This window comes from Nipponia nippon, unplaced genomic scaffold (assembly GCF_047370975.1).
Source record: "Nipponia nippon isolate SJK-2023a ecotype South Korea unplaced genomic scaffold, ASM4737097v1 scaffold_16, whole genome shotgun sequence".
In the NCBI taxonomy this organism is placed as follows: domain Eukaryota; kingdom Metazoa; phylum Chordata; class Aves; order Pelecaniformes; family Threskiornithidae; genus Nipponia; species Nipponia nippon.
In genome coordinates, this window is record NW_028262332.1 from 12,025,704 (window position 1) to 12,036,346 (window position 10,643).

A 10,643-nucleotide genomic window follows, 5' to 3' on the forward strand; every position below is an offset into this window, starting at 1 on the left:
GAACACTAAGCATTCATGCTCCTTGAGAATGTGAAACCTGCCGGTGCCTATTCAGTTCAAACTGGCCATGTCCCGGGTGACTCCTTCTGGAGTTTTACATGTTCCTTTATACTACGCTTTTCCTAATCACTGGGTTGGCCTGCAGTTACTGTCGTCATGGTAATAGTCTTTGTTTCTTCATTAGAAGACCAAGCCTTAGTATCTAGCGTTATAAACCTCCCTTGGGGTCTTAATGAAATAGAAGGGGGTTTAGGACTAGTCAGCACTCTGTCAGATAGGGGAAATGTTTTATTTTGATTAGACTAGGTTACTGTCTTTAGTATTTAGCAGACTTAGATTAAATTAATTCAGTGAAACTAATTTAATTGAACTATACTGCCTGGAAGGGAAGGTTCCATTTGAATTAAGCAGAAGCCAGAAGGAATTAAAAAATGAGCTTTTTGATGATTCTACACAAGCAAATACTTCTGGTGATATATAACTTAGGTTCGTAACCTGCCAATTTTAAGAATACAATCTGCAGAAATGTGTGTTGCACTGGGGCTCTGGATGCATGGTTCGAATGTGTGCTCTGATGGGATGAGACGTGATCATTTACATGTTCTGTGGCTTTGCAAGCCTTCAGTTTTAAGAAAGCTGGTTTTGGTGAGACGTATGACAGCTAATGAGGTTGCGTAAATGAATTTTTTTTTTCTTGGTGATAATTATTACCAATCAGTATACCCACCAGACAGATACGCAGTAGGACTGTTACCAGGTAAACGTTGGTGAAACTGGACGAAGGCATCGTTTGAGGTTTCTGGAGAAATTCTTGTGCAACGGGACACTTAGGCAACATTTAAGGTGCTGGTGGAAGGTGCATGAAATGAGTGTGGTAAAATGAGGGTTCAGTCTAGCAGATGTTAAGGTTATGACATACTTTCTTTAAAGGAAACTTATTTTAAAACTTTTCTCCGCTGGGCTCTTCTGTTTCATCAGAAATAGTTCCTCCTGCTAGAAAGAAAAGGGGAAAGAAATGACTGTGACTGGATAGTTCAGTTGGTATTGAGGAAAGATGCTAGATCTATTTTGACCTGAAAGCCAATGGCTTTCATTTTTATTGCAGAACATGATTTTTTTTCAAGTAACGTATTACTACTGAAAGCCTTATTTCCCTGAAATTAGTGTCTGCTATCAGTAGCAGTGAAATAAGAGAATTACAATTCCTTTAAAATGTAATGGGTTATCTTTCTGTGCTGTGATCTATGAGAAAGTCAACTTGTCAGTCTTACTGCCAATGCTGAACTGTGTGACGGGCATTAGTCTGTTCTCTGTTATTAACAGTCTTTGTTCGTACCCTTAACCTGCTGAATATTCAAAAGCAAGCAAAGTGACCATCAATACTTCAAAATTCTTATCTGTTACAGAATTTCACAAACTTATTTGGACAACCGTTGGTGTGCTTGCTTTCTCCAACAGCATATCCAAAAGCATTACAAGGTATGTGTAGTATTGCATTTCCTAATGAGTTGCAGTTGCATCATATATCTATCCTAAACAAATATAACCTAGATTCTTCAGGAAAAGATAGCTTTTCATCACTATGCAATCCCTAAATCAGATTAACGTTTCCCGAAGTAGTATGATAAAGTTTAGTTACTGTTTACGGCAAATAATTTATTCTAACAATGATGAGATTCCTACAGATAGCTTCAGCAAGTGCCAGGAGGCAAAGTCTCTCCTACACAGAGATTGAGAAAATTGCCAGCCCAGTGCTGGGACGATGATGATGATGATTAGCCCTTTGGGTAGCTTTATTAGTCCCAGAAAGTGAGCAGAGTCAGTTAAGGTATCAGCTTTTAAATGCCAGGTGTAGAGCAAAATCTCAGATCTTGTTCTGATTTTGGAGGGTAAGTTAAGGAGCACCGTTGGCTTTGTATGCCCTGAGAAGGTGCGTTTATAGTAGGAACAGGCAATGAAACGTTATATTCCTCAGTCCTTGTGACTACTATAAAATATAAATCATTCCAGACTGTCTCATTGGACTTTGCCCTGTTAAGGTTATTATCCATCACAAAGACAAGTACAGAGATCTAGCTTAAGCCACAGAGTGATGTTAGGCAAGTATCATGAGAGAATGTGCAAGAAGTGGAAGCTTCTCATTTGTTTTGAAACTATTCCTGTTATTTCGCTGAAACTTAAGTAGAAAATAAGTACTGTAATAATGAATCCTGTTTCAACAGAAATGCTGAAAAGTAGAACTAACTTTATAAAATACTGCACATTGTGTTCCTGGGCCAGTCGGGAAAGTCTTGCTGCGGTTCTGAGGGGGTGCCGCACTGCGCACGAGAGCACCCTGCAGAGACTTTTAGCTGAACCTGCCCGAGCCCCGTGTCGGTGTGGCATGACACCATGCATGCTGTGTGCCCAGGTCCTGGGGAAAAAAGGAAACACCCCAAAACCCGTGCTGATGTGGCCTTACTGTTTGGGCACATGATCTCACGTGCATTGCCTTTCCTTTTGACTTCCCCGTTGATTGAGATGAAGCTTGGACCTCTGTGTATCATGTTGAGCTGCATGGAGTAAATGGGCTTTAGGATATTGTGATGCTCAACAAAAGGGCAACTATGTAGACTTGGGGGGGGGGTGCATAGGTTCAACTGCCTGTTTTTTTTAATGGAATAAGAATGTCCATGTTTAATACTTCTCTTCAGGATTTATAATCAGTATCTTCTATCGGTTGTTTCAGTTATGACTATCAGAGGCCTCCCACAATTAAAATCTCGTTTCTCTTGGTGTTCATGCACATCTCCAGTAAGCCTTTATTGCTAGTAATTGCATCATCTTGAGAACAGATCTGCCACAAGAGGAGAGAAGATGTAACTAACACAGAGGAGCAGTTCCTCTGTTACAGAATTTAGTGGGTGAGCGACTCATTCTGTGGCAGGGACAGCTTTTCTGTTTCATGTGCCAAATGTATCTCTTTGTCTATTGATTTTTTTTTTTTTAGATCAGTCTCAGCGGGGTAGCCTCTTCACACTCTTTCTGAACAATCCTTTAATGGCATTCCTATTTGTCTCTGGATTATCAAGCATGCGCAGAGGATTGTGGGAGAAGTGCCAAGATTACCTTAGAAAAATCAACCGAGATATTGCCCAGCTGCTGACCCACTCCCGATCCATAGGTACGTGCCTAAAGGTACACAACTGAACCCTAGCGTGCTACCTAAGCGGATGCTGTTTTTTCTTGCTCAGCCTTTCCAAGGGACAGAATAGTGAATAAGAGGAGTGCACGAGAATTTGTAGTGGTTTCCCACAAGTCTCTCTCTCTTTTTTTTTTTTTTTTTTTTTTAGCCTTTCTAAACTGAGTTTTCTTTGCCTTCTCTACAGATCAGTCCTTTCTTCAATTTTTTGGGGATGAATTTCTTCGCTTGCTTCTAACAAGATTTATCTTCTGTTCGGCTACTATGAGGATGCACAAAATTTTCCGGGTATGCAGGGATATCTATTGCTTTGTGAGAACAACAGTCCAGTGCATATAGAACTGCACTGCCTCAGGATGGAAGGGTCTTAGGGCTAAGCATATCGCTGTGACTTCAGAAAGATAACTGATGCTCACATGCTAATGCCTACAGCTTGTATCGAATCTGTGCCTTTGTATTTCTCCAAAGGCATCAAGCCTTTGACTTGCTGAAGCCTTATTCCTCTGCATAAGTAGCAGACACACTCTAATTCATTTACGTCACTCGCAACAGCCTCGTCTGCTAGAAAAATTCCTCTTAATAACTCAAGATTATTATTTCTAGACAACTAAAAAGGTATAGAACAAGAATATAAGAGGAAGTGGGGAGGAATGGAACGTTATTACTAGAACGTATTCTAGCGTGAATGGATTTTGAAAGGTCTTTGAAGTGTAAATGAATAAACTAACAGGAAGATGGTATTTTCCCTCCCTGTTGGTTAATGCTCTGCCAACAGTAAAGTCTGCTTCTGGATCTACACCATTTTATATATGTGAGTGTTGGCATATAAACTGCCTGCTCCATTTTAAACATTACAGAAAAAAATGGAAGTTGAAGCACAGAAATATGCAGTATTTGTCTTGTCTAACTGCAGACATCTCGTAGCTTTCCAAGCCTAAGTTAGCTACCTAGGCTGCTTTGATATCAGGGAAAAGAAGCAGGTCTTCTGTTAGTGGGGATAGATTTGCCCCCAGATGATTGTTTTAGGATGAGATGAATCTCCCACTGGAGATGCTTACATGTCTATAATTTCAAGAAATGAACTCCAGCCTAGTAGGTAAGTGTTTGTGAAGTCTTTCTGTCTTTTTTTGGTGTTTTTTTATTTTTTTTCCTGCAAGGCTTCTGTGAACATATTATTAACCGTCTTAGATGAATGAGCATTTGTATTGCCCCTATGACCATCTCTGAGTCAACGGAAAGAGAAAACTAAATATGCTAGAATATTTTCTCTCTCTGTGGCATGCTAAACAGATTAGGATGCCTCTTAAGTGAAATTGGCCTCTTGCAATCTTCTTCATAAAGGGTGTAAAAATACATGAATGTCTGATTCTCTTTGTTTTCACTGTCATCTAGCAGGAGACTCGAAATTATCCAGAATCTTATCCTCAGCTGCCGAGAGATGAAACGGTGGAGAACCCTCACCTCCAAAAGCACATTTTGGAGCTGGCTTCCATACTGGATGTTAGGAATGTTTTCCTGGAAAACACCCTCGATGACTATTAAGAGAAACTGTCTTACTGCAAAGGGGTTTCCCTGGCCACAGATTTTGAATGGTGCAGTTTTATAATGTGAAAATCATAAAAGGAAGTACTTGATTTTATTTTTAAATTTAGGACCATTATTTTAAAAAGTAATAATAAACAGCTGTTAGTTTAGCTGTTCCATTCTGTATGGGGTCAATTTTATAAGCAGAAGTTTTCATGTCTTTTAAATGTTGAGCTAAAGAATCACTAGAGGTTTATTTCTGGTCTTGTGGCTATCAACCACATTTCCAAAAGCTGATCCTAAGCATAGAAGTATTATTGGTTACCTTTAGCCCACATTTGTGGAAATCCTTTATTTTTATACAATTTTAAGAAATTGGAAAAAAAATCAATAGAAAAACAATATTTTATCCCCAAAGAGTCTGGATTTGAAATGGTAAAGATGGAACCACACAGTGCAAACCAACAATAGCAATAAAACAGAGTCCTTCATAACAAATATATTTTTTCAGTCTTAGGCAAGTAAGTAGACAAAACTGCGGACAATGATGTTGCATTTGGAGCAGTGGGTTTGAAGTGAAGTTGTAAAGATACTTAATGCCCCCTACAAATTTGACACAGCGATTTTATAGCTGAACTTTGTACTGCTGGCCAAGGACACAATTTCCACTCTGCCTGATGGGGCAGATGGTTAGCAGGTTAACAAATCACAGAAGTAGGAAAGCTAGCCCCCATCTCTCACTGTAAGATGGGTCATCTTGCCATTTGTACTGCTGCCACAGTTTTCCAGGAGGAGAGGGCATTCTTCATTTTGAGGTACTAGGCAGAAATTCTTACATTTCCAGCAGGTGTTATCCCTCCTTTCCGTGTGTGGATGGAATGTGTGGCTCCCACAGTGTTACCAGTCCCTGACAGGAGCTGAAAGAATGTCCCGTGTAGTGCTGAATACGAGCCCTTCTTGTCACCCATTTATCTGACCCATCGGTGCTGGATCCCTGTGCTGGTGCTCCTCTTGCAGGTTAAGCCAAGCGGGTGCTGCCATAAAGCCCTGTTAATGTTTTGCATGCCCACCGTTGCATCTCAGTCCTATCTTTGAACCAGTAAAACTGAGGGGCTGTAGTTATGTTTGGCAGCACTGTAGGCTCCCTCAGCCCGTAACGCTCGGTCTGGGTGTGTTAAGGAGTACAGCGGCCTTTGTAGAGGCACTTGCTGGAGAAGGCTGTTGCGACTTCTGGGAAAAGCGCTTGCCGACGCACTTGGACTGTACTGCCTTCCTTGCCGAGCTAGAGGACCTCTTGCAACTCCTGACAGTGAAGGTGTGAGCAAGGAGAAGGAACCGAAAATATTTTAAACTATTAAATGAAAAAGTCCGTTTTCACTGTTCCATGGGCTGCTAGAAAAGTAGCGAAAGGACAAGTCTGATCAGTGCTTTTATGTTGAACCCCAGCCATGCCTCTGTTTTTAGGTGAAAAAAACGCAGAACTTGGTGACTGCCATAGTATCGTGGTAGGCCTGTTTGCAGTGCCGCCATACAAGGTATGATCTAGTCGGCCGGAATAGCGAAGGGCAGCAGATCAGCACTGACGGACCCCATTCAGCTGAGGAGAGCACGGTATGGAACAGCAAGAACTGCTGGCGTGTAGCTGGGAACTTTGCATGAAGGTTCTTTGTAGCTGGGCTGAAGCTGATGCCATCCATTCTTTAATTTCCCAAGTGTAAAAAATTCTGTTAATGCTAGTGTTTGTTCTAAGCAGCCTTGAAGCTGGTATATTGAGCCCCCCGCCACTTGGTGCTGCTCTTCTTTGGACTATGGCAGGACTTTGTTACCTGGGATGTGGAGTTTATTTTAACGAGTGTGTGTTTGTGTGTGTGTGCATGTGTATTCTAGGCGTTTGTGTGTATATGTACAATACGCATCCATCTACTGGCTGGTGTAAATTGTAAATATGTATATATGTATAGGTACTTGTATATGTATTAAAAAGAACGAAACAGTACAATGTCTATATACAAAATCTATATATACACACATACGCCATTTTGGGTGCGTTCCACCAGGTGTTGGCGGATCATTTGTAGTTGTAGTAAAGGTTACGGCTCTTCTGCCATTGTAATCCGCTGTTTCCAGGGACTTACCCTTGGACCTTGAAGTAATTCGTGACTGATTTCAGGTACAGGAGGCCTTAGTTAGCGAGGGGAATGAGTACTCCTGTATGTATTACAGTGATAAGGTTCATGTGTTCTTAACTGTGAAGCTGGTGATCTGCCTTTCCTTCTGGTAGGAGGTCCCCAGTTATTAAAACATGGGATTGTATGTAGGAGCTAAAGATACTGAAAGCCTTTCATGCAGCAGCAAGTGAGAGACGGGTTCTCCGTTACCCTGCCTGCTGCTCCTCCACCAGCAGTGTTCAGCTTGCATGGAAAAGGGGAATTTAGTTTTTCCCAGCTCACTGCTTTCCAACCAAATGCTTTTGTTTTGCTTTAGCTTTTGCTCTGATTGAAGCTATTCTCATTTTGGTTCCGTATATCTGGAAAAGAGTATGCTATTTCTAAGCCTAGGAGTGATGATGATCCCGTTAGTGTGGGTGGTGAACCTCTGTGGGACGTTGCTTGCTAACTGACTGGGAAGGCCTTGGCGGTCCCAGTCTTCAGTTTAGCTGGGCTGAAGCGAGGAGTCCTTGCTTGTGATCCGAGAGGCTTCTCATCCACCTTGCAGCCCTCACAAGAGGTTCTGTTTGCTTGTTACCAAGGCAGATCTGAGCAGAGGAGAATGCACTTTTTAAAAACAAAACAAAAAACCTGAAGAAGCTAGAATGTAGGAGGAGAATATAAGGCCTTGAAAATTAGTTCAGAAGTTGAACTTATCAGCTATGACTGTCCAAGTCAAAAATTCATTCTTGAGGTCCCTCATTCTCTTCTTACCTACTGATCTTTGGTTCAGAAGGTACACTGCTGGCAGGGATATTCAAAGATACAGATTTCACTCCTGTTGCGTCAGCAGGAGTACAGCATTGTACTTCACAAGCGAAAGGCTGATACCCTCTGTCTGCTTTAGCTATAGATAGGATGAGTATCTGGTCTTGGATTTTGAGCCAGCCCCTTCCCTTCCCACTCAAAACAACTGCATTCAAGATGAAAATATTGATATTTTCCCCTCCAAGTAAAAGCTTGTCTTGTTTGAACTTACTGAGTCATTCTAAACTTGGGCTACTGTGTGCTGTGCGCTATGGTCGTAGGTACCTTCTCGATGTGTGCTTGTATGTACTGAAGAAATACTTGGTTTATGTATCTAGCAGTCCTCACTGTCGAAGTGAAGCAAAGACTGAACCATTTATTAAGGGAGAAGAGAACAAATCCTTTTCTTCTCAGGCCTAATGCCTTCCCTCTTACTCTCCCTTTCTCCGTATATCGCTTATGTTAGCGGAGAAGACTTGCCATCACCAGGTGATGCCGAATTACCGGGGAGAGGAGGACGTGACCTGGACCGACTATGTCCTTATGGGACTGCTTCTGTCTAGCTCCCTGCTTACGGCATGCGATCCGCTCACACCAGCCCGGCTCCCGCAGCAGGCGCCTCTTTGTACTCCTGTTCGAACTGGCTTGAGAACATCTAGCCCAAGTTCCTGCTGCTGCCTTTTGTTTTTTCCCCTTTGACTTCTCAAGATAACAGTGAGAGGGGAACACAGGGTTGGGAGTCTTTAATGCTCTGGTTTTTAATCACTCTTGGGATGTGATGTGTCATTTAGCTTCATGCACAAATTAAACGGAGCACTAACTTCTGTGAGCTGGGCAAACTGGACCTGCTCCCTGGAGTGCTTTCTTGAGAAGCTTCAGGACGGTTTGCTTGGGTAGTTCATCAGAATAATACCCGTCAAGTCATGACTTACTAAACCGCTCAAGACTGTTTCCCAGGGAGATGTGCAGAGATGTCTTTTAAGGATCATAGGAAATGGGGGGGGAATTAGGCTTCAAATAATCATCTTCAAAAGCTACAGCTTCAGTAGCTCTGGTCAGGCTTCTCCTCTAAGGCCGGGATGAACGTGCTGCTCCAAGATTCACCCCGGCACGCTGTCGTGAAAGCTCCTCCCCTGCGCCTTCCTTGTGCTGCACCTCCATGCTGTGCTTCAAGTCTGCTTTTTCCTGAAAGCTAAAAAGCTTGGAATCTGTCTGACCAACTTTTTTGTCTTGAGGCTTCTTTTGTAAAAGCTTTATCTATGTTAGATTCTTCAGTAACTGTTCTGACTACAGGTCACCAGTGATAGCAGCGGCAGAGCCCTCGTTTAGTCCTGCCCGTTTCAGGCGAAGTGGCTGCTTAGCGTCGGTAGCCGATCTGCGGTGGCTGCTGCTGCTCCTGGGACCGAGGGAGCTCCGCGGGCAGTAACAGCGAGAGCAGTCTTACAAGCAAGGGAAAACAAATCTAATAGAGCTGAAAGCTGCTCTCTGCAACTCGGTAACGTCAGACCAGCCGCAGTCAGCCTCTGTGAAGGACGCTGGCGCAGAGGACAGCGGCAGAAGTCTCCAGAGCGGAGATTATGCGTTCCTGAGGCGGCTCTCTTACATCTTTAATATCTTTGACTTTTAGAGCAATACTGTTTCTGTGACCAAATGTATTCCAAGTGCTTTGAAGAGCTGGATGTCCACAAATAGAGCAGGGGAGGAACACATCAGACACATGTATTTGCTTTATATTTACGAGTGAAAGTAAGCTACTTTTTTTTTTTCCCCCCCTCCAAAACAGAGGAGATTTAGTTCAAGATTTCTGAATTTGACAGATCTTTTGGGGGATTAAGGAGTGTCTCTGCATTCCTATTGACTTATTAATGTGCCAGCTGCCCAGATGCACGCACAGATGTTTTGCTCTCAGATCCTGGTTTCATTCGCACTGAGAGCAGACTTCAGTGCGCCTCGCTGGCCCAGAGGAGCCCCCTGAGCAGCGCAGGTGGGACCAGGTCTAATAACGCAGCTGCTCCTTCAGGAGTAAGAGCCCGTTGTGAGTATCTGCCCCATTGCCTCTGCAGGTTTCCTTCGGCATGTGTTTATTATCACCTCTCAGCTGTAAGTGACTTCTTAGGAGCAGGGTTCCGCCTCGTGCAGGCTAAGAAGCACAAGCTGCTTCTGCCCTGGCCGCGGCCGAGCGCGGGACGGCGGCGGGAGGGGGAGTTGTGCAGTCCCCAGGCTGCGGGGGGCAAAGGAGCCTTTTGCCTCTCTGAGAATCAGATGATTTATTACCAAAAGTAATTTTATAGTGAATTGGTTTAAAGTTATTTTACAGCCATGTGCCTGTAGATCATATTTTGGTAAAAACCGATATTAGAGAGAGATATAAATAAACTTTTTTGGAGCAAATAGACTTTTTTTGCAAGGGATCCGTAAGTCGCCAAAGCAATGTAATTCCCGAAGCTATTCTGCCGCTGTTCTTGGCGTCTCCGGGAGGAAAGGAGTGTTTGTATTGCTGCTGGGACCTGCGGGGGGAAGCAAGGCCGAGACGGAAACGCGGGCTGCTGTCACTCCGCTCCACAGCCGCGCCCCTCGCTCTCCGCCCTGGTTTGTATTAGTAATAAAACCAAACGCAAGGCCTGCTTGCTGCTGCCGTTACCACGTTTTAAGCCTTTTTCAGTGACTCTCGAGCCGGTTTCTGTACGCTTCTGTCGCCGCCGGCGGCCGCCCGCCGTCCCGGTGCCCCCCGCCCTTCGCGCTCCCTGTGCGCCGGGCCGGGCGCCGCCGCTCGCGTCCCCTCAGCTGTGCGCGGTGGCCGCTGCCTCGGCCCGGGCTGCGGCCCCGCCGGCGGAGCTCTGTGTTAATGAACTGCGGCAAACGCTTGGGACGAGGCGCCTGCGCCGGGGCGGGACGGGACGAGACGAGCGGGGCCGGGGCCGGGGCCGGGGCGGGACGGGACGAGCGGGGCCGGGGCTGGGGATCGCCCCCCCCCACCCCACCGC

General features: G+C 44.4%; 1 protein-coding gene across 9 annotated transcripts in view; it reads left to right on the forward strand.

The window, feature by feature from the left end:
• The window catches only part of SCAI (suppressor of cancer cell invasion), a 46,008-nt gene extending 39,304 nt beyond the window's left edge, over positions 1-6,704 (forward strand). For 7 of the 9 annotated variants that reach the window (XM_087753370.1, XM_087753373.1, XM_087753366.1 and 4 more), the window contains 4 exons: positions 1,407-1,479; positions 2,990-3,163; positions 3,369-3,469; positions 4,574-6,704. In XM_087753370.1, the coding sequence (XP_087609496.1) occupies positions 1,407-1,479; positions 2,990-3,163; positions 3,369-3,469; positions 4,574-4,723 (498 nt within the window). In that variant the 3' untranslated portion in view covers positions 4,724-6,704. Of the gene's footprint in view, positions 1-1,406; positions 1,480-2,989; positions 3,164-3,368; positions 3,470-4,573 lie in introns of those variants that run through there. The other 2 variants (XM_087753367.1, XR_015703783.1) reach the window with 2 other exon arrangements.
• Positions 6,705-10,643: the final 3,939 nt, after the last annotated feature.